This window comes from Salarias fasciatus, chromosome 12, assembly GCF_902148845.1.
Source record: "Salarias fasciatus chromosome 12, fSalaFa1.1, whole genome shotgun sequence".
Taxonomy (NCBI): domain Eukaryota; kingdom Metazoa; phylum Chordata; class Actinopteri; order Blenniiformes; family Blenniidae; genus Salarias; species Salarias fasciatus.
This window is the reverse complement of record NC_043756.1, coordinates 26,778,276-26,804,522: the sequence shown is the minus strand read 5'-3', so window position 1 is coordinate 26,804,522 and position 26,247 is coordinate 26,778,276. Positions and strand designations below refer to the sequence as shown.

At 42.9% G+C, this 26,247-nt stretch overlaps 1 protein-coding gene across 1 annotated transcript; it reads left to right on the top strand.

Moving 5' to 3' along the window:
* The first annotated feature begins 5,988 nt into the window (after nucleotides 1-5,988).
* On the top strand, nucleotides 5,989-23,945 carry sfrp1a (secreted frizzled-related protein 1a). Its single transcript, XM_030105328.1, has 3 exons — nucleotides 5,989-6,505; nucleotides 11,858-11,938; nucleotides 22,532-23,945. Exons 1-3 carry the CDS (start codon nucleotides 5,989-5,991, stop codon nucleotides 22,855-22,857), a joined length of 924 nt encoding a protein of 307 aa, XP_029961188.1. The 3' UTR covers nucleotides 22,858-23,945.
* The last annotated feature ends 2,302 nt before the right edge of the window (nucleotides 23,946-26,247 follow it).

Below are 26,247 nucleotides of genomic sequence, written 5' to 3'. Positions count from 1 at the left end.
GCTTGTTTCCCGAAATCCGTCTTGAACCTGCAACAGCGTGTCAGTAGATGAACCGGATACGTCTCCATATGAAACAAAGTCATTAGTATTATGTTTGTTGATGCTCCAACACTTTCAAAGTAGGAATAAGTCAATTCCAACACTTTCGATGAAGTCTGGAGACAATCACCCATGATGCAGCAATTATACTTTTGTTTTTTTTGTGTTTTTCCATGACAGCCTGTCTCACAATGCGCTCTGGGAAAGTCGAGTCAAGAACACATCCGTTCATCACGAAGGAAAACTAAATTAAACCCATCGACAGTCTGTTCTCTGATTCAAACGACGTCGTGCACGAGGACGGCCAACGTGACGTCGCTCACGACGAAAAGCAGGCGCCGGCAGTTCTGCTGCAAGTCACTGAAAAATAGTCCCGCTGAGTTACTTTCCTTAAAAAATAAATAGCAACTGAACACAAAATAGAACAACTTCCCTGAGAAAGGAGCTTTTATCACTGCTTTTTATCCCACAGTTGGCCCATATTTTGTTTAACACAATGTGTAAAGCTGTATCACTTAGGACTCAATTGCAACTACTATTACTAACTAAAAGTATAGTTGTTAAAAGAACTGTTAAACGTTAAACAGCTGTACAACAGTCAGTTACTTTTCACTGGCTTCTGAACATAATAGTAATAACAATCCAGTTGGTTGTCTGACCATTTAGATGTCTGTGTACTCGCTTGTTAATGTTTATAGCGCAATGATGTCGCTGTTATTGTGAGATTCTGAACATGTGCAGCTTTTCAAGTGTCTACGGGGAGACGGAGATGGGCTCTTTCCAAAAAGCATTTTCACTGAGATGGAGTCCGACTGTTTTCAAACGAAGATTGAGATTCGATTGAGTTGATGTATTTAAAAACAGTCGTGTTTTGAAAAGTTACGCTTTCAGAAAGTTGAACTTTCTCTAGTTTCCACAGATGGACGGACCGTCAGAGCATTTTCAGAAATTTGCATTTGCGTTCATTTTCATGGAGATGGAGTCAGAGCTTTTTTTAAAAAAAGTTACAGTACTTTTTCAAAAAGTAGCTTTTTCTTTCATTTCAACAGGGATGGAGTTGGAGCATTTTAAAGAAGTTGCCTCTTCTGTCATTTCCACAGATGTGGAGACGGACTGTTGAGGAGAAAGTTTCATTTTCAGTGTCTCTGAGCACCGTTTTCATGTAAACTGATGGCCAAAACGCAATGAGAGTTTTCCGTTTTCACTTGAAAACGCCATTGTGTAAAACAGGCTCTTGATTTTATAGGAATCAGTTGCTGACTTGCTGTTTTCTGCGACACAGTAGCTGCCATGACTGACCTCTGGCTAATGGACCGATCCAGGGTTCACCCGGCTGGCTGATCACAACACGTCTAATGAGATACAGGTTTGTCCAGAAACGCCCTGCATGGTGGAACCAGCACATGCTGGTGTGGTTGTGGTTTTAAATGGGGCTGAATACGGATGAGTCACACACCGGTGGGGGAACGTCAGTCCACCCAGAGGCTGCGGCATCCAAATATTTAGTCTTTGTGTTGTTAGCCGCATGCCGTTAAAGCAGCAGGGTTTAGAAAGTGGAGGTGGCGGCGATAAGAGGCTCATCCACGGTGACTCCGAGCCTCTATTGCTGTTTCTGTTGCTCCTTTGAGGTTTTCCTGGCTTGTCCACGTCTTGCCGGTGGTTTTCAGCTCCGCTATCGTTCTGGATAGGAGAGGCTTCCTCTGGTGTCTGAGCAAAACCAGGTCCTGTCTGGAGCAGGAGGAGGAAAACACACACACACACACACACACACACACACACCATGCCATCTCCTAAATGTTCCAGTTTGCTTTAGCAACCGTCTACACTCACACTGTTGTCGGATGCCGTCGAACCGCAGAGCAGCGGCCACAAACACGGCAGCCCCTCGTTAAACCATCACCGTTAACTTGAAACGTTAACCGAAGGTGTCGTCTTCTGAAGAGTGGGTCAGCCCGCCGTGGGATGGGCCTCAATGCTCCGGCATGCAGATTGCTGTGCAGAGATCTGACTTAATGGGCAATTTACGCCATGAGCAATCTGGGCTTTGATTCTGACTTGATTACTCCTCAGCAGTGATCTGCAGCGTCTTATTCTTCTGCTTTCTGACAAGTTGCTGTTTCTCTTCCAACTTCTGAATTTCAAGGTTGCCACCATTCATATAAAATGCATAATCTATAAAACAGGCCAGTTTGATTTCCAGGAGAAAGCAATGAGTATACATGACAAAAAAAAAAAGTCTATTTAAACATTGAATACAGAAAATGAAACCTTCTGGTGGAAAATATAGTGAAATGACTAAAAGACTTCCATAACGGTTGCATTATGAATGTTTTTAGAAACTCATGACGAGAAGCTATTGTTAGCAATCAGTACGTTTAGATGCAGCCAATAACCCTTTTCAAACCCTTTTCAAACTCGAATGTTGGCAATAACCCAATAGCGCGTGGCCATGTAAACACCTGCCAAAACCCGAAAAAGCTCATTTTCGAGATTTGTAAAACCCGATAAAGACCGCTGGGTTACTCCTTTTCAAACTCAAAAGTGCCGCCGTGTAAACAGATATCGAGTTAAGGGACATTGTTTTTGGCTCTGCGCATGCTCCCATCCGCAATGAATCATGGTCTTTTGAGTCAAGCAACGAGTAGGCGCGAAACTCACCACACTTTTGTCCATGTGAGGCTTCCGTAACGCACGATACGAACTGTTATTCTGAGCGTGCACATGGCACATGCTTCCTTCTGAAAGTCGGCGATTTGTATGGCCTGCAGAAAAATCATGTACAACAGAACAACCGTTCTGTCTGCGTTCCGTCAACAGAGCGGATCACCGCAGCAGCGTCTGCCGCTGCAGTCCAGTGGAGGAGGTTGCCAGATCTGTCGATCTAACCCGTAAAAAAATCTGAAACTCGTAGAAAGCAGCCCAAACCTCCATCTCGGTTGAAAATGCACGTTAAAACTGTATTTGTATGATAAAAAACACGTCATAAACACATAAGCATTTAATCAACCCATCCAGCATGTTCAAAGAAGAAGCTTGCTTTGGCGGAAACCCCACCCAATCTGGCAACATAAAGCCGCTCCGGTTAGAGCTGTTTTGTTTTGAGAACAGCATGACGCGCGCCGAGGTTTGGAAAGGGAGATCCCGATTGAATGCGCTGACTTATAAACGGGGTAACTCTGTCTGTTAAAGCATGTAAACGGGGTTTCCCTAATGTTTCAGAAACCCAGATATTGACCTGAACCCAAATTGTAGCTGCATGTCAACGTAGTCACTACTGAGGTAGATCGGAGGACCAGATTACAGACTTTTGGGGGCAGTTTTTTGGCCCTCAGGCCTTGTGTTTGACAGTCGTGCCTGAGATGAACTCAGTTGTGTTTGCAGCGTCCAAACTTCCAGTCAAATGAGGTGCTTTGCCTTCTTTCCTCTCGCTCCACAAGGACTGTTAACAACTCAATGGGATGCAAATTGTTTCCCATTTAAATGGAGGCTTCAACATAAGGGGCCTTATCATGGAGCCCGGGGGGAGGAGATGGACCCTCAGGGCTCCGCTAATCCACTGTACTTCACCTTCATTCGATAAAGAAGCAGAGGATTGTGCATGTTTTTGAATTGTCAAGGCTGCTAAATCAGTTTTCAAGTGTAAAAATGATTGAAATTACATTTCATTCTAAAGATAATGCTGAAAAAGATTCATTTCTTGATGGATTTTCTGAACGATGTATATAAAATACATGAAACACATGAATTTCCTTAGCAACAAAGTTCATTTGATCAAGCATTTAACTAAATCAAGTAAAAGATAAATAAATCCATCATAATCTTCACAATTTTCAAACTCTTCCCAAAGTTCCAAAAAAGACTTTTTATTCACTTCTTATTGTTGGTTTGAGACTCGTGCAGTTTGACCCTATTAAAGGGTTAATAATGCTGCAGCACATCAGAACCTGTAAGAATCCACTTTATTATGACAGATAAGTCAGTTTCCTTCTGGTATTTCATGTTTTCGTGTCCTCGGGGTGGAATCATGTTTCTCGCTGCACATTGTTGGAACCGCTGGAATGAGACGAGTCCCCGATCTGCTTCACGACTCTCACTTATTACGTTTTGAGTCCCAGAGTTTAAAAACCCCAAGCACTCCAAGGGTAACTGAAGAGTCTGCAGAGACTCATCAGCCGCAAAAGGGTTTCTCTCTGGATTCTTAAAGTTGATGAATGAAATGTCATGTTTCACTCTTGGATTTGTGCAACTTTTCTTAACACATGACCTCATTTTTTAACCATATTTTTAAACTAAATGACACATGAATATTTGGTCAGGATCCTGTGAGCACACGCTCCTCTGGGTTTCAGAATGAGGCTATCAGGTTTTTCCAACCACTGCTGGGTGTTTGTCTTCAGATAAGTGAGTTGCTTATCTCTCTGTGATTTGATTACGACACCAGCGGATGAGCGGCGGCTCATTTCATATGGATGGTTTCCTCTCATTAGGGGTCACGGAGTGTGTTGATCCCATTGTTTCCCTCACCTGTGTTTGTGCCTCATGTTGAAGGAAAGAGTGGCTAAACTCACCTTTATGAAAATATACATGCAAGTGAGAATTACTTTGAAAAAGTTTCATGCAAAAAGTATATTTTCTTCAGTTTATGATGACAACTTTCACATTTCTGAAGAATAGGGCCCTGTTTACACATTTTGAGTGAAAACTAATCATTTTTGTATTTTCGTTTCAGAAAAGTTTGCATGGCAACATTTTAAAAACCATCTGTTAGAAGAGTTTTCTTGGAAACAGAGCTGAAATTTCACCGATCCATATGTGGTTGGACCAGCGAGCCGATCGCGTTTAAGGTCTGCTGAGAAACAGGCAAATGTCTCATTCAGGCCTATTTCTACAACAACGGCATTTGGCGCCACTGAAAACGCAACTTTTTGAAAACGACTCCCGAAGTGGAACTTTCAGAAAACATTCCATCTCTGGTAGCAAACAGTTGTTCAGAGGAATCAGCTGAGAGTGCGGCTCTGCCTCCATGGAAATGGGGAAAAATGCAACTTGTTCTTCTGCACATGCTCAGTAGAAGGACAGTAGGTTCTCCTCCGGTGTCGGGATTACCAGTCCAGATCCTCCAGGACTTGGTAGTTTTAGAGCCAACAGTCACCGTAACAACAATCCAACTTGTCATCTGTTCATATTAGTGTCCATTGCTCTCCCATTGTTGATATTGAGAGTGTATTGTTCTGTGTGTGCGAGTGTGTTTCATTACAAAAACAACCAACAGTTCCAACTAGTGGCCTGGCATGCCGACTACATTGTTACACACGAAACTTTTCTGAAATGAATTTGCAAAACAATTAGCAAAAAGCAAATGGTGCCTTAAAAAGGAACAAATAGTGTGGAAGACATGTCTTGAATACTTGGAGTGTGTTAGTAACAGTGTGAGACAACATGCTTTACTTTAATCAAACTAAAGATTTTACGCATTTTTTGGATTTCTTTAAAAGACTTCTGCATACTTCTTCATATTCACGCTTCTTCTCATCGGTATTTTTGCCCTCACAAAGGAAGTGCAAGCCTGGGAGTAGTAAGAGGGAGGGGCGGAGAGGCTCCTGGAGAGTTTTTACACACTGGGTAATTAAGCGCTTTGACTGACAGCGCGGTGCCAAAAGGCGCAGACGCGCTCCGATTGGCCGCTGCGCACTTTACAATCCCCTCTTGTTTCCAAGCCCCGCTCGGGCAGAGCGCTTTACCTCCTGAAAAAACCTCCTGCAGGATCCAGACGGAGCTCAGCAGAGGAGCGCAACGGGGCTGCAGCCAGAGAGGAGACAGTCTGTGGACTTTACAAGCCGCGTCGCCCCTTCCTCCTGCGCTGTCAGGACTTCATGAAGTGAGCGCGTCTCCCGCACCGAGCTCTGCAGTCATTTATATTCTAAACAAAGTTAGAATTGAAGAAGCACCATGAGGTCTGAGTGCGCGTGGAGGATGATCCGGCTGGCTGTGACAGTGGCTCTGGTGTCCGCGTGCGGCGCGTCGGAGTACGAGTACCTGAGCTGGAAGTCGGACTCGTACCACGGCGGGCGCAGCTACGGGAAGCCCCCCCAGTGCGTGGACATCCCGGACGACCTGCGGCTGTGCCACAACGTGGGCTACAGCCAGATGCTGCTGCCCAACCTGCTGGAGCACGAGAGCATGGCCGAGGTGAAGCAGCAGGCCAGCAGCTGGGTGCCGCTCGTGCACAAGAAGTGCCACCCGAGCACGCAGGTCCTCCTCTGCTCGCTCTTTGCGCCCGTGTGCCTGGAGCGGCCCATCCTGCCCTGCCGCTGGCTGTGCGAGGCGGTGCGCGACAGCTGCACCCCCATCATGGAGGCGTTCGGCTTCCCCTGGCCGGCGATGCTCGCCTGCGACAAGTTCCCCCAGGATGATGTGTGCATCGCCATGACGGGACCCAACGCCACCGTGGCCACGCAGACCACAGGTAACCCCCCGAGTCACCCACACAGCCACCCACCCATCCATCCATCCCTCCATCCATCCATCCATCCATCCATCCTAACCTCTTCTCTGTGCGTCACCGAATCCAAACCCTTGGAGCAAAATTGGCATTTTCATTTCTTTTCCAGGTCATGCATTTCTGTTCCCTTTCATTAAATTTCCCATGATGTGACATGTTTATGCCCTTAAACTCCAAGAGAATTTGTGAGAAATGAGCAAAGCATCACCGCTCACCTTTCATTTAGAGAGATCTTCCTTTGAATGTCATGAAAACTATGCCTCTTCCCACCTTTAAGGCTATTTTAACTCAACATTTTACATAATCTGCACAACAAAATAGATAAAAATGTAGTGAAATGTAGAAATATTACTACTTTACTCAGATTGTCGACTGGTTTTATAGATCACTTTAATTTATTGAAGCTAAATGCAAGAAAATTGTGAAAAATGACCAAAGTTCATGGGCCAAGAGGCCACCACCCACTTTTCCAAGTGAGCAAAGTTTCTTGAAAAATGTGCTACATTGAGGTTATAGCAGAACAATATTTAGCATTTTCTTCATAACAAAGTCAATTAAAACTGACTGAAATCCAAAATTAAATGGTTACATAAGAGATTTTACCTGTTTTACGAATCCAATGGTTTATCTGGCTTAAACTGTAAAAAAACTGTGAGAAATGACAAAAGTTCATGACCTTAGGGACCACAACTCACCTTTACTTCAGCACTTATAAGCTTAGCACTTTCTTTGTATGTTAAAGAAATGCAGTCCTTTTCATCTTTAAGGTTTTTTCACTACAATTTTTAGCAGTATCTAGCAATGAAATGTGGAAAGGTCACCATTTCACTGATAATTTAAGCTGTTTTTAATTAATCCCAACAGTTTGCCTTTAAAATGCAGGAAAATTGTGTCAAATGACCAAATCCTTTAACCCGAGTGGTCGTCATCCACCTTTGGATGGATGACGACCAAAGCTGAGTTACCTTAATATTTCTCAAAGACAAAGCTACTATCTCACTTTAAAAACAGCATTTTGCATTCTCCACATCAGAAAATCTTTTAAAATAAGTCAATAAATGTAAAAATGTAACAAAACTTTGATATCTTAAGGTGAAAGCACACTGTTTAAAAGGACTTTTTTATGGCCTTTTCACCTCAAACATTAGCTTTTTTTAATGTGAGTTATTTGTTTTACCATTTCAGGAATAATTTCCATTGTTTTTTTAATAATCTCGTCTGTTTTGGGGAACGAAATGCAAGAAATTTGGCAGAAATACTGAAAGTCCTTCGCTGTAGCTCATATTTCTGTAAAATCGAAGCCTCCACTCAGTTTCTCTTCAAAACTTTGAAGAAAACTTTCAAGTAATTTTTTTTCATCCTAAAAGTCAGTTCTTCTTCTGTATTTTCTTAAAATTGAGCTTCTTCTCAACTTTTCTGAACTATTTTCAGAAAAGTCGGTCTAAACTCAATAAAGTGTAAAAATACTGAAAGTAATATTGTAACCCTTTGCAACTATATTTGGTAACATCCTCATCTCTTCTAATAAGTCACTCACAGTCACTGGTTAAATGCTGAAACAGTTTTATTATACATTGAGGTAAATGACAATTTGGACAACTTCTGCTTCAAAGTTTGAAGTTCTGTTGTGTCACATATGGAAAATTGCTCAACACTGTTACAAATGTTTGATTTTGTGCACCAATTGCAGTTGAGTGGGGGGGGGGTCATACATTTTTTGCAAATGAGACATCAATTTTTTGATGTTGAATAGTTTTCAGCTGTAAATTCCTGAAAAGGTGCATGAGTTTGGTCTGAGTGCAACTTTAACTCATGTTTTTTTTATTTAGCAGTCATGGACTTACAATAAGATCTCTGCCAACTTTACACACTGCAATAGTGAAAAACAATAATATTTTGTTCTCAAGAGTCTTTAAATAAGTGTCCTGTAAAGGGTTAAAGTGAAAATGTCATGTTCTTCTCTCCTGAATTTAACTTTTATGAGTTTAAACATCTTTGGATTTAAGTGACAGCACATTGTTGGGATGGATAATGTAATTTTCATGATTTTTTCCAAGTCATTGATATGTGTTTTCTGTTCTTTAAGTGACGTGTGTCACATTTTTTGGCCTAAAAAAAATGCAAGAAAATTGTCACTAATAACCGAATTTTCTCGAATTTTTTCCATGAACTTTTCCTTCAATGTTCAAAGTTAATTATTCCTTTTATTTGCTGATAATGTAATTTTTCAGACATTTTCAGTTGCAAAATTGCCATTCTTTCATTGAAGCTACTTTCATTTTATATCGTGTTTATTGACACGGAATGGTTCTTTCAGCTCATAAAATGCAAGAAAGTCAAGAAAAAAGGCCAAAACTGAAGTGGTCCCCACCCGCCCTCCTTTTAAAACTGTTGCAATTTTTTTTTTTCATCTAAAAAAAACCCTGATTTAGATATGTTTTACGGGGAAAGCAGGGGAAATTTTAGAAATGTTCCAATAAAGTTCCAATAACGATGGTGAAAAGCCTCATAAAACGTCTTTAAAGCAGAGGAAAAAACCATCCCAGCAGTTCTTAAACGACCCAGATTTCATCGTTTTCACAGCAGCAAATAGAAGAGAAGCCTCCTCTCTGTCCTCATGCAGTCCGGAGCTCCAAACCAAAGTACCTGACCGACAAAACCAAACTGCAGCACTTTTGCCGCTGTGTCAAAGTCGACACCCTCCGCGGTTAGATGGGCTTCGGCTTGTTTTTTCAGGGGTGAAGATGTGTTTGCAGATGCAAATCCCAGCACAAACAAACCCAGCTCGACCTTTGGGGGCGGAGAAAACCTGGACGTGATCCCGCTCTGCCAGCCCACCCCCGCCGGTGCCGCCCGGAGACGTCCTCCCCGCCGTATAGAACATGTTGAAAACCCTCCAGGCTCCAGAGCGATGGGGTAATATCGGCAAAGCTGTAACAGATGGTAGTCATTTATTCCAAGGTGTTTGCTGGATTGGAGGACAATGCTGGGAGGACGTCCAGCAGCGAGAGAGAGAGAGAGAGAGAGAGAGAGAGAGAGAGAGAGAGAGAGAGAGAGAGAGAGAGAGAGAGAGAGAGAGAGAGAGAGAGAGAGAGAGAGAGAGAGAGAAACCCAGCAAATACCTGCATCCATTAATTCCTCTTCTGCATTAAGACTGAAATCTGACTGTGTGTTTGAGCTCCCAAGGAAACACACTCCCACTATGATTTATCACCCCACTGCTGCAGATTCAACCAGACGCCTCGCCTCGCCGAGCATCAGCAGGCTGAGGACGTGCGTGAACTCGGTCCAGCTCTACGAGCTGACAAATACCGGAGGAAACCCCGAACAAAAACCCAAAAGCCGATCCCCCCGGGAAGACCGCGGCGGCTGGGTTTGGGTTCGGGAGGCGAGCGCCAGCATCGCCGCCGGTCGCAGAGGGGAAGAAGAAGAAAGGCACAACCACCTTATTCACTCCAGCAGTAGAACAGACGGGGGATTTCCATCATCACATCATCAACTCACTGACGTTTCAATCGGGGGCCATAAATACGCCACTTGAAGACGGCTCTCGCTCAACATGCCGCCATAAATGGGGCGACTGTGGATCCTCCAGCAATCATACAGAACTCACAGTATCGGCACTGTGTGTGTGTGTGTGTGTGTGTGTGTGTGTGTGTGTGTGTGTGTGTGTATGTGTGTGTGTGTGTGAAGGGGGGCTGGGTGCTACTGACTGACATGGTGGTATGGACGGCCCAAGTTTTTTCTGAAAAAGACTCTTTTTCTCCTGGTGGGAGGAGGAGGAGGAGGAGGAGGAGACCACACAGAGCTCCACGCTCTCCAGACGTCACCTGTTATCAGTCAGTCAGCGATAAGTGCAGCCTGTGTGTGTGTGTGTGTGTTTGTGTTTGTGTTTGTGTGTGTGCGCGCGTGTGCGTGCACATCTTGTCACCCCTGCACGCCTGCGGATTTAGGCTCCTTTGTCACAAATATTCAAGTGAACATGCAGAACTTTTGGCCATCCAGCAGCAGATTTGTAAAAAGCCACAACAAGCCCAGAGACACTTCTGTAAGACAAACGTAACTTTTTGTTGGGCTCGCGGAATGGAAATCAGGCAGTTGGTGGAGTTTTGAGGGGGTTACGTCAGCATTTCAGCATTTCCGTAGATAAAGATGCAGGAGCTAAGCGAGAGTTTTCAGATTCTATCTGCTCTGCTTCATGACAAGACTCCTGAGCAGGGTCAGGAGTGCAGAAGATGGATGAATGAATGAAATGAACTAATAAATGTCACATGACGTTTTCAATTGAAAAATGCTAAAATTCTGTAGTGTTTGGAGTGTGCCGTAAATGTCCGTGTCTTCTGCAGCATGTGTGTGTTGTTTAATCCCAGAAACACACAGCACTAGCCTAGCATGCTAACCACGGAGGTTTTCAGAAACCTGGACGTGTTTTCACTGAAAACGCTGTGGTGTGAACGGGGCCCGGGGTGAATATTTGCCCCCCGCCGCCGTCCCTGTCCTCCTGGAGGAGTTGATAAAGACGGCATTACAAGGGTCCCGGTTAATGATTGTTATTAGAGGTCAGATGGCAGCTGCTAAATGCAGTCGGGTGATAATTGATTTAAAGGAGAACCAGACTCCAAACGGGGCAAAGGGACGCGGCCACTCTGCAAACAGTGTCTGTTTTCACAAGCTCTTCACACCTGGGTGCTACTTTCACGAGCTTTGGTTAAACACGTGTAATGAACAACTGGCAGAGCTATCGGATTTCCATCCCGGTCTGAGGAGAGTGGCGGGCCAGCCGGCCGGGTGCAGGACCGTCTCCTCGCAGGTTCGGGTCCGTCTGGAAGCAGAGTTCAGCTGTTTGGCACCAGGAGGCCGTTTGTGGTAAAGATTGAGAAACCATGTTGGTAAAGTATTCGCAGATATGCCTCAAGACTGAATTACTTTCTGGCAGGAACATGTTTTGGCTCTCGTTGAGCTTTTTGTCTCCCAGCCCGCCATTATTACCTTTTTTTTTTTTTTTTTTTTTTTTTTGTAATATTTTGGACCGTTGAAACATTCCTGGGGTTGAATATCATCGCCATTCTGCATTTCTTTCTATCATCTCAGCATATACGGAGGTATCGGCGAGGCTGATCTCTTTGGAAAGCAGAGCGTGAGGGAGGCTTTCTCACTGCGCCTCTCGGTTACAGCTGGCTGTAAAAATGGAGGACATTCCTCACCGGGGTCAGGTCACCGGAGTGTTCCCAACCCGAGGGACGAGGTGGCTGACTCCGGAGAGCAGGCAGGACCTCTGCATTCCAGGCCTCATCTCGTTCTCCTCTCTCTCCACAGGCGACTCCCTCATCTGCCCGCCGTGCGACAACGAAATGCAAACGGAAGCCATGCTGGAGCACATGTGCGCCAGCGAGTTCGGTGAGTCGGACGGGCCTCAAACGCACCGCGATGCTGCACAAAATCCCCTGTCAGACCTTGAAAAGAGTCCATGAAGTCCAGAAGTATGCGAAGTGCTTGTTGTTTTGGCTGAGCTGTGCCCAGTATCTGGCTGGAAATGCTCATATTTGACATTCCGCTTTAATGTGTCTGCTCTGGGAGGGACGATGCTCTGTGACTAATGAATTGGGGTAATTAAAGGCTTTATGTGGCAGGTCTTTGCAGTAGTAAAGTGGGATGTTTGTTCTGCTGTCTGGGCTCCAACGTCCTCTGCACACTAAAACACTCTGTACGCTCCCCGAAACACAGATTTGGCGATAAATCCTGTTTTAAAAAGCACATCTGCTGCATTATCGATGGAGGTGTAATTGAAAAATAACTACTTGATGAGCTCATTGGATGATTCAGTCCTGCTGCGCACAGAAATCAGGACTGGTCCTGCTGAGAATTACGCTTTTCCTTCCTCATTTTGACATGTAGATGATCAGTTTATCAGTAAGAAATCTGAAATAAAATAAAAAATACTGGAGAAACACTGCTGTGACATGCTCCTAAGAGAAGATTTTGAAGCATGTGGACCAAAACCGGCCCACATGAAGAGCCAGCAATGTCTTAAGAGTAGCTGACACAACAGAATACTGAGACCCGAGCTGAGGACCGGTTCGTATGGTGACAGTTTCAAGAGAAAAAGTAAAAACTTCTGCAGTGTTTTGTGTGTGTGTTGACATGACAGCGGTGCTCTCCGCTCCTGAAAATGCTGTTTTCAAATAATTCTTCTGCTCATGCTCAATAGACGGATAGTAAGAACAGTGTTTTGCCTCGAGTGTCATGACTCCCAGTCCAGATTCTCCTGGTCCTGGTCCTGGTCCCAGTCTAGATTCTCCTGGACTTGATAGTTTTAGAGTTGACAATCATCTTAATAACAGTCCAGCTTGGCGTCTCATGGCCCATTGTCCTGACTACATCGTCACCACAATGTGCAAATGTGAAACTTTTCAGAAAAAAAAAACCACTGAAATGATTGATAAACAGGGTGTGAGACCTGACCTGAGATCGGTGATGCTGCGGGATGAAAGCGAGCTACCTGATTCAGATCACAGCAGCCTCAGAGCCATGCAGTCAGGGGATTTTGGAAACCCATCATGAAAAAGACATTGAGAGGTTTTGTGGTCATTTCACTGTATTTTACACCAGAAGTTTTCATTGAAATTGATTTCATGTTGAGACTGGAGTCATTTCTGGTCGTAATTGTTTGGTTTTGTGATAATATAGATATTTTCATCATGCAAACTGAACCACAGCAAAGAAAAAACTTCGTTTAAATGTTGTTTTGGCAATATTTCACTGGTTCTGCTCTCTCAGGACGGAGTGGTTCAACCTCTGAACTACGGTGTGTTCGACATCCTGGTTGTGATCTCTGCTAACAGTGAAATCTGACGAGCTGAATGATTACGAACAAATCATGTAGGACGTAACGTCAGTTTGGATCAAACTAAGTGAAAGTGACTGTAAACTGTTAAATACGTTCACTTTAATCCACGTTGTTTTCATACTGGAGACTTTATTTGTTCTGCAGTCAGCAGTACTGCCACATCTAAAAAAAAATCAAGCTGTTGTAATCAGAAATCAATCACAAATAGATCAAAATTCTATCAACCTGCAGTTTTAATGAACTGTTTCCATGTTGGTGGAAAACCTGAGAAAATCTTAACTTGTTTTAAGTTTTGATTTTTCCAAACAAGAACAAATGTCTCCACATTGCTGCATTTCTCCAACACAGCAGGAGCAGAAGAGCTCGATGAAAGCTGAAGAGGTAAATCACAGGTTGCTTCAGCAGCAGCTTTCAAGGGGATTTAACAAAACAGCAAAAGTCAGGCTAATATGTGCAGTGATGGTTTTAACATGCAGTTTGATAGCAGCGAGAAGTTTCTTATAAGAAACGATTCCTCCTCTGGTATGCTTTTTTTTTTTTTTGTCATTTCTTTACAAAATAAAAAAGAGTGAAATGACAAGTGACAACGGACAACAAAATGATTAAAGAATTTAATCTGTGAGTGAGTGAGCATGCTTTTTTTTTTAAGCAAAGAATGAACAATTTTAATAATTGCTGAATGTGTGCAGTGTCTTAGATGAAAGTAAAGATGAAGTTTCCTAATGTTCGGACAGTTTTAGCTATATTAGCAATTGTAACTTTTTGGACTTTTTTTTTCTTCGAGTAGTTTTTTTTTTTGTTTCTTTTTTTTTTTGCCATTTTATCCTTTTGCCATTCTGTCCTGCAGGTTGAACACCCCGAGCTCAACAAACAATCAGCTCCATTGTCTCGTTCCATTAACACCAAAACACTCAGATTATCAATCAGTCAAACTTTATTTGTAGAGCACTTTTCATATTAATAAAACAACAAGTGCTGAACAGTAAAAACAATCATAAAAACGAAAAAAGAACAAAAACTGCACCATCGATCATTATGCACATACACATACACACACGCACACATAGAGACAGACACAGGCAGCCAGGTGCACATACACACATACAGACACTCTCCTATTTTAATTCACCCCGAAGGGGGAGACATGGCCGGGCACTGAGCATCTTAGGAAACGCCACCAGTGGGGCCGCCCACACCGAGAGAACTCAAAGGTCATTAATACTGGGGCTCCAGCGCCCGACCCCCAACCCCGCCAGACCAAGGGAACCCGCACACCAAGGTGTGGAGACCCCCGGGCCAGCCGGGACTAGAGGACCCGAGCACAGTAACCCCAGCAGAGGACCCGAACCAACTCCCGGTGTGAAGGACGCCACTCAGGAAACACTGGAATTAAACAGCTAAAAACTTAAGAAGATATGACACAAAGTTAATATAAAATAAGTAAGATAAGATTATAAAGTAAAAAAGTAAAATAAGTTAGAAGTACATAATAAGATTAAATTACATAAATAAATTAAAATTACATAAATAATGATGGAATGAGAGGAATATAAAAGATCAGTTAAAAGCCTGATTAAAAAGGTGTGTTTTTAATCTCCCTTTAAAAATATCAACAGTCTCTGCGGTCCTGAGGTTCTCCGGCAGGCTGTTCCACAGGCTGTTCTAGCTTTAGGAACACACAGTAAGCCACTGCCAGAGGACCTCAGGGTCCGTGAGGTAAATATGGTAAAAACAGATCAGCTAAAAAAGAAGGCGTAAGGCCGTTAAGACATTTAAAATCTAATAAAAGAACTTTAAAATCGATCCTGAAGTGGACAGGAAACCAATGCAGCGACTGTAAAACTGGTGTAATGTGGCTCCGCCCCCTGGTCCTCGTCAGCACGCTTGCGGCTGAGTTTTTTAATAATTGCAGGTTTGAAATATTCTTTTGGGAAGACCAGAGAGCAAGGCATTACAGTAATCTAATCAGTAAGATTAGAGCACTTGGACTTTTTTTTGGAAAGGAAAGCTGCTATTTTGAGTTGAATTCTCAAAATCAAGCAAGAAATAAAGTCAAATCAAGGCACTGGAATTCAACTAATTATTTGTATCATTGTTATTATTTGTATTAAGATTTGGAGGTTCTGTCCCTAAAAAAGATGCAAGTTAAACAAAAACAGCTCTAACTGCTCAGTATGGAGTCCAGTCTTTACTGAACTCCTGACTGATGAAGGTCCAGTCCTGAACACATCCATGTGGAGACATGCTGTGAGTGTGATAGCATCACCTAATGAAGAGGAAATGTCTTTTTTTTAGTTTAAGCCAAGAATCTCAGACACTTCAAAGTTGTTGAGGCAGTCAGTGAGATCTCGGTGTTGATCTGTTGAGGATATGGTCAGCGTGCAATTCAGGGTGTGTCTCTTCATCGCTGCTTGCAGCTTTAAAGCGATACTTCAACATTTTGGCAAATTGGCCCATTTAGCGCAATTCCTTAGTCATTTCAAACAGCATACTTACTTTTTTGTGAGGGCGAGCTGTTGTTGTCAGACCCATCAAATACACAATCCAACAACCCCAAAACACTTTGGTGGACACGTTATAATCCGCACATTCACTACGCTGTGGAACACCAACAAATAATATTGTAGCGTTACGACACTGAAGCAAATACTGGGAACTACTTTTTCTTTTGAAATCACTACGCCCAGACGCCATGTTTAGTAAGTAGTTCCGTCCTAGCAATCTTCACATAAACAACTCAATCTCGTAATTTTGCATTAATTTTTCACAGCGTAGTGAATGTGCGGATTCTAACGTGTCCACCAAAGTGTTTTGGGGTTGTTGGATTGTGTATTTGATGAGTTTGATGAGGGGGAACAAAAATACCATCCACTTCCATTGTGTCCGTCCCGAAAACCTTCCCCGACTCACCTCTGAATAAACAACAGCTTGCCCTCACAAAAAAAGTAAGTATGCTGTTTGAAATGACTAAGGAATTGCGCAAAATGGGCCAGTTCGCCAAAATGTTGAAGTATCCCTTTAAGTTCTTTCAGTTTGTGTTGCTTTGACCCAAAAGGTCCTGACCTCCCTGCATTCCCCCTCACCATGCCACATTGTGCCTGTTTTCTTACACTTGGCTTGTGTTTGTTCAAGTTTTCAGGTGAGATATTTATCTGCAGGAAACCATTTTTGCAGCAACCTCAATCTGGAGTCAGTAGTTTGTGTGTGAGCTTTTGCAGTGACTGACTCACTTCCTTTCTGAAATCATTTTATCCTGCATTCAGTCTTTCTATCAACCTTTCAGATGATTTTGACCAAAAAATAATTTGTACTTTTCTAAATGAGCAGACAGATTAAATCTCAATGTCACCTTTGATAATCCGATACATGGGAAAAGACTTTCAGATCACACAGAATGAAGCTACAATTAAAACAACAGCAAAAAAGTGAATAAATACAAACTTTAAAACAGCTGAAGTTTGAGACCAGCTGGAGAGGATTCTTCATTCAGGTGCCTTAAGCTCTCGGTCAAAGTCAGACACATGATTCAAAACAGTTTCTAAAGATAATTCCTCTCGCAGAAATATCTCCTAACAGATGGTATCAATTTTAACTCAGAAAAATCTAGTTTTTAATGTGTTTTTTTTTTTCTCAGTCGTCGCAACTGCTTAGTGCCGATTCTCCAGCAGCACCATCAATAATTCTCCACTTCTGCTCCGTAATGCGATTTTTTTCTGGGGTTCGACTTTGACGGATTGTGTTTGAGTTTGTTTAAGCCCTTGTTTGTTTAAACTTCATTTTTTGTGATTGCAAACTCTCCCCCTGCATTTCTAACGCTAATTGATCATGGTGAAAGACAGTTGTGGGGAAACGTTTTTAGAGAGGGGTTCCTGTTGTGAGAACGTTCACGGGCACCGCAGTCTTAACGCTATAAATCCTGAGAGATCGTCCTCTGTCTGCTTGGATTGAAAACCAGACTGAAAACAACCCGGAGAGGACGGACCATCATCAGCCGAAGCTGAGTGGAAAACTCTCGTCTGAGGACGGCGAACGCTTTGGAGTTCAATTAAGAAAAACAAATGTCAGATGTCTCGCATTTATGAAGACTTCCTGGAATAATATGATGCAAACAAGATGCGAGATATTAAAGCTTTTAAAGCTCGACTTGAAAAGAGAGAGGAAGGAAAAAAACAAACCCTCTTGTTTCAGTTTGGACTCCAGGTGCCTCACGAGTCCGAACGCACATCAGAAACAGACGTTCAAGAAGGTTAAGGTTTTGCGGTTCGGCCTGCTGTTTCTGCTGCCTCGGGTTCCCCGGGCCGAGGATCTGGATTTAGGGGTCTGGAGGAGGGGGGGGGGGACCTCCTGTGGAATCCGACACGCGTTGATTGCGGCGGGTAAACAAGTAACGCAGCGTCTGACAGCAGATTGCATCTCGACGCGCGTCGCCGCAGATCTGAAGGCTTGTTTGTTGCTTTCTTTCCTCCCCAGCAGGCAGATGGAAATCCAGTTCTGATCTGACGGGAGGGGGGAAACTATAAATATGCCTCGCGGCAGCAGCCGAAGCCAAACATGAGTTAATGTCTTGTCTCAGGCAGAGAAGAAAATATGGAAAAATCCCAACCTTTAATCATGATGTGTTTTATCCCACCAATGACAGATAAGGCCGTCACCCTGATTGCGGCTGCGAGTCTGGACTTGACAGAAGGTGGACGTGTTCGAGGAGGCTGCGTTTAAAACCCTGTTTAGTTTGGAAGCAGACACAAGCCTGCAGTTCTGGGTCTTCTCTGACGGAGAACCAGAGAGGAGTCTGTGACTGAAGTCTTTATTAATCTGCGTGGGGCGACCATGTGTAAAATATCCACAGCCTGGCGGCAAATTAGCATTTTTTTTCTGTCTGCTGAAAACCAGATCTTACTGGAAGCCGGACTGCTTTCACTTACGTGAAATGTGAAGGCTCATTTGGAAACGATATAGTTTCTGTAGCTTCGCGCTGCGGCTGAGTGCTTTCACTATGATAAAGGGAGAAAATGCCGCGTTCAGACAGTTCTGTTTTTTGGGGAGGGGGGTCCGTCACAAGCTGTTATTTTTTAACCCAACACTTTTGAGTCACTGTAACGAGCAGCAGATTTTTGAGTCTGGTGAGGCCAGACACTCCCAAACTGTGCTGGGCTGGTAACAGATTTACAACAGATCCCACTCAACACTTTGTTCCCGCCACAATTTATCTCCCTGCTTAAGGTTTTACGGTACCTCATTGTCTGAAAAGACTCCTGCACCCCTTCAATTAAATCTCTTCCTCGCCTCTTCCTCGGACGACTCACTTTGTTGTTGTTGCCAAATTGCTCCTTCCCCTTCGCTGATGCGGTAAACAACAGGGAGGCCTCGCGGCCGGGGGACCGATCGCCACGGCTTATCGGATCAGTTGTCCTTCCATTATACTGAATGGGTTGTGTTACCCCCCACCTCCCACCCCTCCTTCGCTGGGTTTACGACACCCCGGGGGGGGGGGGGGGGGGGGGGGGGGGTCTGTAGGGTCCTGTCTGTGCATCTGATACCGGCAGAGGAAACCAGGTCGGGGGTCAGGGGCTTCCGCAGAAAAGGGTATTTCCAGCAAAATAACATATTTTTACCGAGATGAGCGTTAGAAATACACCTGGGTGTCTCATGAAAGCATCTGAAATCTTTCTTTCTCCTTCAACAGCAAGACCCTGAAAGTGACAGGATAACATCACTTTCTTGCACTTTTTGTTTTTTGTCCCTTGATATTTTTACTCTGTTTCTCCTCCATGTCGAAAACAGACTTTATTTGAACTTCTCTACTTATCTTCATTTTCATCGTTATTAAGAAATTTGTGGCATGTTTTCATCCATAGTCAAATACTTTAGATGTTTAGATGCAATAAATATTACATGATTTGGCAAGTCTGAAACACATGCTTAGTCACACTTTCTGTTTTTTCTCTGATTTCTTTTCACAGGAATAAAACTTGTCAGTAGAACAGTGTCAGTTGCACACCAGTGACATGGCATTTAAAGGTGCTGTAGGCAGGATTCCGCATCTCTGTGATTTGACCCATCTAAGATGGCGATTTGAAACCCAGCACAGCCAATCCTGTCCTGTTTTCTCTGACATCACGCCCTTACGTAAGTTAAGCCCCTCCCACAAGAACGTGCGACGAACGCCCCTCGACCAATCACGGTTAGAGCCTCAGGGGCTCTTCTGATTGGTCAAAGATACCTGGAGCTGTCGAGATTCCTTTTCAGCTCAGAACAGAGACAGATGGAAACGCTGCGCCCTCGTGGTAGTGCAATTATACTACACTCCTAAAGGATTATCAATGGATACTCTAACATTTAATCCAAAGAAAACAGAAAAAATAGCATTGACTAGCAAAATCCTGCCTACAGCACCTTTAAGGGGAGGATGAAAAACGGTTGTCGGGTTTTAGGTGTCTGTTTCGTCGACAACGGTGCTCAGTTCCAGTGCAAAGTTTACAGCCTGTTTTCAAAAACAATGTGAGAGGAAATGGGGGAACATTTCTGAAACGCTGCCAATGGACATGCGCACCACGGCTGGAGTGAACGGTTTCTCTGCACATGCTCAGTACATGGAGAACATGAACAATGTTTTCCTCCAGAGTGTCATGACTCCCAGTCCAGACTCTCCTGAAACTTGATAGTTTTAGAGTTGACAGTCACCATAATAGCAATGCAATGTCCGAATGTCCCTTTCTGTCATTTCCATCTAGATACATTGTTGTATATGTCGTTGCTGTGTAAATGCAAAAATGAAGTGTTTTCACTTGAAATGTTGTCATGTGAACAGTGCCTTAATTGACTGTCATATTACATGTAGAAAAGGGGCATTTTTTAACTTCACTATCTTCACTATCCTGCCTGGACAAACGCATTGACTCTGGGTCGTCTGGAGTTCAGACTGGACCAACATGGCTGATTGGTCACAAACTTTCTCTTTTATTACTAAAACAGTTAAGCAAAAAGTTGTTTAGAAAACCTCTGAGGTGAGAAATAAGCAGTGCAGTTGCTGATTCTGCCCTTGGTTCGGTCCCACCGCAGTGAGTTTAGAGGTTTTTCAAAAAGCTTTTCGATAAATCGGACCCCCTTCCCCCCTCATTTGTGTGAAGTTTGCTTTATTGAACACAGCTTGAAAGGCACCCCACCCACATGGTTCCAGCTCCAGGTGATCCAAAACTGGACGAAGCATTAAAAGAGAGGGAGAGATGGATATTTCAGGACTGTAACGAAGACGATATTAGGTGGATGGATATCGTGATAAATTTGATCACAGTTTTAATATGTTTTCTGTTCTACAGTCTATGAACAGTCTTGAACAGGGAGAACCAGGGCATACAGGTGTAGAGGCAGCACCAGCAGAAGACCTCCTCCTGAGTGGGTTTTTCATGCTGGAAGTGACAAGAATTCTTGAAACACCTCCCGGAGAGCTCTAATTATGTGCGGCTGTACTTGTAAAAATCTCACCCCTCCTTAAGCAAAGAAAAGAAACCGGACGAGCGACGCCAGCCTGGAGCGAGGAGATGCATTGTTGGCAGTTCTTCCATGTTAATGTCTTACTTTGTGTTGTTACTGAAGGAGCTTTAAGCCATCAAACAACACGAGGTGCAAAGAAAGTTCAGAACGTCGAAGGATTATTGAGGAAGGAGGATTTATCCAGATAAAGTCCTTTCTGGGGTGGGCCAGTGCTTCTCTTTATGACTCACTAATTATGAGAGTTGCCCATTTTGATTTCTCTGAAGCCTAAGCCTGCTCACAGAGGCTGTTTGACGGAGGATAAAAGTCTTAATCCCTACCATGTGCGCTCCTAATACAGGGGAGAAAGAGGGCAGATCTCTGCTAACACTCCAGCGATGGGAGATACGAATGCAGAAGGAGAGGGAGACATTTCAGAAAGTGACAGGTCGGGTTTTTTCTGTCAAGCATGATTCACCAAGTAGGACATCTAGAGGGATTTGGTGTCTGAAACTGTGGAAGACGTTAGAAGTTAAAATGTGTTTCATTCTAATCTTTCTTGGAGTGCCCACTCCAGCTTTTCCCAACCGACTGAAGATCATAAGACTTTGTGGCCGTGATCTGTCGGTGCACCAGCTTCGCCGGCAGGTCAGACATCACGCTCTGAGCCTCCATCTTAACTTTTTACCCACACTGTGGGTCAACGGGTGGATGGTCGCTGCGCGTCAGCAGGCCTGCACAGATTTGGACCACCGGAGTTGGACTTCTGCTTTGTTTCACAAGTTGAACTGAAGGAAACTTGAAGAGATTAGCAGGTTAAATAGAGTTTAGTGAAAGATCTTGTGTATTACGGGCAAAATAAGAAGAAAAAAAATCACAAAGAGCTGCCAGCTTGGTCCAGGCAGATCTCTTTAAAGACCTTTGATGCTGCCCACTTCTTTTCATATTCATGTCTATCATCATCTTGATCTCATTTGCATCTTTAAAACAGATATTTCAACATTTATTGTTCTCAGCTGAAAAAACAAGAATTGGGAGAATTTTCAACAAATTCTCTCACTTCACAAAGATTCACAATCATATGATTTCTATCAGTTACCATGAGAACCGTCGTTTCATCTATCCATCAGTCTGTTCAACCACCACAAAACCTATTTTATTCAAACTAGCTTTGTGGGTGAAATGATTGCGAGACGTCACTTCTTTTCTTTCATGTAATATATTCATTCACTTTTAATTTTCAGTTTCTTGTTATGTTAATGTTGTGGATTTTTCCTAATGGTAAATTTGTGATATCCTGTGGAGCCAATCCCATCCAGGATTAGGTGTACAGCCTGCTGAGATACTTTTCAAAACGTGCTTCTATCATTCAGTCTGCTGCTTCATAAAGGTTACTTAACACAGAAAACGATACTTAAAGAGAAAACTTTCAAAAGTTGCACTAAATCCAAATTGGTTGTTTGGTGACTAGCTCACTTCTTTCCACTTATTGTTGTAAATGTATCTCACTGTACAGCACGGAGATCCATATCATGCTGTCTAATAGAACACTTTGCTCAAAGTATTTTATGAGGAGTTAAAGCTAATAGATCATTTTAAAAAGAGGTGGAAATATTTTTTAAGCAAGACGATGAGCTTACCGGTCACTCTTTCCTCTGTTTCTCCGTTCACAGCTTTCAAGGCCAAGATCAAGGAGGTGAAGCGAGAAAACACAGACCGCAAGGTGATCCTACAGAAGAGGAAGAAGATGCTGAAAGCAGGCAACCTGAAGAAGAAAGACTTGAAGAAGCTGGTGCTGCTCCTGAAGAACGGTGCCGACTGTCCCTGCCAGCAGCTGGACAACCTGGCCAACCAGTACCTGATCATGGGCCGCAAGGTGGACAAGCAATACCTCCTCACGGGCATCCACAAGTGGGACAAGTCCAGCAAGGAGTTCAAAAAGGCCATCAAGAAACTCAAGAGCCACAAATGTCCTGCGTTCGAGAACGTCTTCAAATGATCCGGCCCGCCCCCCCCCCCCCCCCCCCCCCCCCCCCCCTGTCCCCGGTCACTTCTCATCCAGCGTACGAACTTGCACAAGCGTTCCCAAACTGTTGCTTTCTTTATTTCCCCTGTTTATATATATCTATATATCTTTGTATATTTCCAGATATACTTCAGAGTGTCTGTCGGTAAGTTTCAGTCTGAATGCGGTGAGAGATGAACCACGAATTCAAGGGTGGACATTTCATTGTTTTTCCCCTCTTTGGCTGATAAAATGGATATTTTCTTATAAAATCACATCTTCTGTTGAATGTTTTCATGTATGTAGATACCTTGTTACTTTCTTTGTGTGATTTGGTTGAGGAGTTTGGGAAACACTAAGTTTTCATGCTAAAAGAATGGAATATGATTGTACGGTAAAACTAGCTCAAGCTAGTGGAGGTTAGCCAAGCATTTTGGAAATGAGCGAGAACAGCGAGCTATGATGTGTTTGAACGGGGAAAAAAAACATGTTTTTGTGTGTGTGCACGCGTTTATTAGAGGAATTAAATGCAACATTAATTTGTGATATTTTCTTTAGGGTGGCGTCAAGCTAGCTATTTCCATTAGCTTTCACTGTTAATGCTAATGTAGGCTAATATTCCACCAAGTACAAAATAGAGAATTCTATCAAATTAAAAAGCTTTTTGATCATGTAGCTGAAATTCATCGAATCAATAATTAGACTGCAGATTTTTAAGCTTTAAACGCCTCATTTTGGGTTCTGTTGGATAATTTATTGACAGAAGTCAGAGAGATGTTGAACATTTCCACAACCTAGAGACTGCATGGCCTTTCAAAAATTTCAGTTCTACCTTTGCATTTCATTAAATATCTTATTTTACTTGAATGCCTGATTCAGAGAAGAAAATCATAGCCAATGGTTTGCATCACAAAGTTAAAGATTTATTAATTTTGGATAAAGATTTGTTTCATATAAAAGTGCAAATGTTGGTTTGATTGCTCGAGTGTTTCTGGTCCGATTAAGCACTATTTTATTTGGAAGATGAATGTCTGCGGTGCATTGCTGCCTTTACATGTACATACAAATTTTACATAAATATGTAAAAAACCCAAACAATTGTCTTTTTTTTTTGTTTGTTTTTTACTGAATTGCGTACCATAATGCAAAAGTATGTGGAAATATAAATTAATATTAAAAGCTGCTCAGAAACTATTGGACACTTTATTGCATTGCAATTCTGAATATGAATCAATTACCTAAATTCAAGCACATCAACATCTGACGCACCGTTAAAGCAATAATGTTTTTTTTTTTTTTGTGTCTTCCTATCTGAAAAGATTTTAATTTACACTGAACTAACAGAAACACTGAGACTGATGTAGTAAGTTTAGTAAGTATGCCAGCCAGGCCATGACTTGAAATAAAACTACAGACATGCTGCAGAAAACAAAGAACCATAAACATGAACTCAAGGACACTTCAGCATGTGGACAGCAGTAGAATCCAATCTGCAGACTGAGCCACAGATGATAAAGCAAATATTTAATCTTATTTGTATTGTATTTGCACGGCAGAGTCATTCTCAGATGGACTCTTATCTCTTGGCTCAGTGGGCTCTAATAAAACACAGAACAACTATAATAGGAAGAACAGATAAAACCATAAGAGATGGGGGGAAACATGCAAAAACAGCTTTAAAAAAAACTGAAAGAATTTAATGAAAGAAAAAAAACCTTCAAATAAGAAAAGAAAAAACAGCTTCAAAAAAGAGACAATATCAGGGACAAAAACAGCAGGAAATGGAAGAAAATGTTCACCATCCTGAACTGCAGCTGAAACACAACATCAACACAACATAAGACACAGTTTTTATACTTATATTTAAATTCTTTTTAAAACTTTATGAGCTGTTTGTTTGAGCTCCACTTAAATTGGTTTTGGTGGAAAGTCACAAAAATGCCCCTTGGGAACTGTTCAGTGGCTCCACACACCACCGTCGTGTAAACAGACCCCGAAAACTCAACAAAAGTTTTCCATCTTCACATGAGAATGTTGTGTAAACTGGGCCTTAAAATGTTGTGAAACTTCCCTCAAAGTGCAGGTGGTCTTTAATCTGCTTTTCACATGATTTTTTTTTTTTTTTTTTTTTTTTAAACAAGCTGCTGAAACAACTGAGTTCTGCTTCGTCAAAATATCATTTTCACGCTATTTTAGAAAGATGAAGCCTCGGCCTCCTAGACGTCGGCAGCAAACCAGGCGTCACGCTTGCGTTGCTGTTTGTTTTCTCTTCTTTTCACTGGCTGATCTTTCTGAATGATGCCAAGTCCTCATCTGGGGGTCTCTGGATTCAGGTTCCTGGTGGATTTCACAGGCTGTTGGTGTCCCGGTATGTGGCGTGTAAACGCTAATCCCGGTCGGTTCATACATCATTAATGGCTCGTGATGACGGTGAACCATGAAGCGTTCTGAAAGCCAGCACTGTCTAATCAGCTGTCAGAATTCCAATAAGATTTATTTCCCTGGTCGCTGAGTTGGACAGGCACAACTTTCCGGTGCCGCTTCCCGTCTCCTTTGATCGCACACACAGCATCCACAAAGCACTCAGAGGCTGCCAACCCCCCCAGAATAAGATCTGAGTAATACGGCGATAAATGTTCCAATCTAGATACTTTTAGGAGCTGAAATCCATCATGTCAGTGCAACATATGCGTAAACAACAAAACGTGGAACCCTTCTGTCAATAAAAAGCCTTGTTAAAGAACCAGGAAGTATCAAGCGGACCTACGTCTTGCCCATCTGGTTTCAGTAATAGCTCTGGTATTGGAAAATATATGTCAGATGTGGACTGTGCTGTCTGATCATTACTTCAGCTGCCTTCAAAAGAGCTCCAGAAAACCCGGGGCCAGGATCCAGCTTTGTCCTATTAGCAGATGAGCTGCGAGAAAACATCCTGTTGGATTCATCGTCCTGCTGAAAACCTCAAATTGACAGCGCTGATGAAGTGCCTTTCTGATCGGTCCCACGTCAACGGTCAGGAGAGTGTTCCCTAATGGGGATCCCACAGGGGTTTTCTGGATTTCAGTCCAGAGTCTCCCTGGATGGAGAGCTCTCAGCTTAATCATCAGAAGCCAAGCTTCAGTTCCTTCACTGCTTCCTGAGATTCGTTCTACACATGCATCTCAATAAATGCATTTAATCAAAGGTCTTTATGTATGCAGAGCTCAGCCAATCAGCTCGCAGGGGGAGGTCAGGCTCCCTTCTGACGACCAAATGCTCCATCACCACAAAAATAATCAGAACGTTTCAGAAACATTACCCATAAACCTGACTGCATTTATAAAATTATCAACATTGATGTGATTTTGAGAGGATTATTGATCCAAATAAGATCTACCATGTGAT

What these genes read in the sequence shown, in the direction of transcription:
- sfrp1a (XM_030105328.1), top strand. Translation starts at nt 5,989, where the DNA reads ATGAGGTCTGAGTGCGCGTGGAGGATGATCCGGCTGGCTGTGACAGTG. An exon ending in CGTGGCCACGCAGACCACAG is followed by an intron (nt 6,506 to 11,857) that starts GTAACCCCCCGA and finishes CTCTCTCCACAG; the next exon opens with GCGACTCCCTCATCTGCCCG. An exon ending in CATGTGCGCCAGCGAGTTCG is followed by an intron (nt 11,939 to 22,531) that starts GTGAGTCGGACG and finishes CTCCGTTCACAG; the next exon opens with CTTTCAAGGCCAAGATCAAG.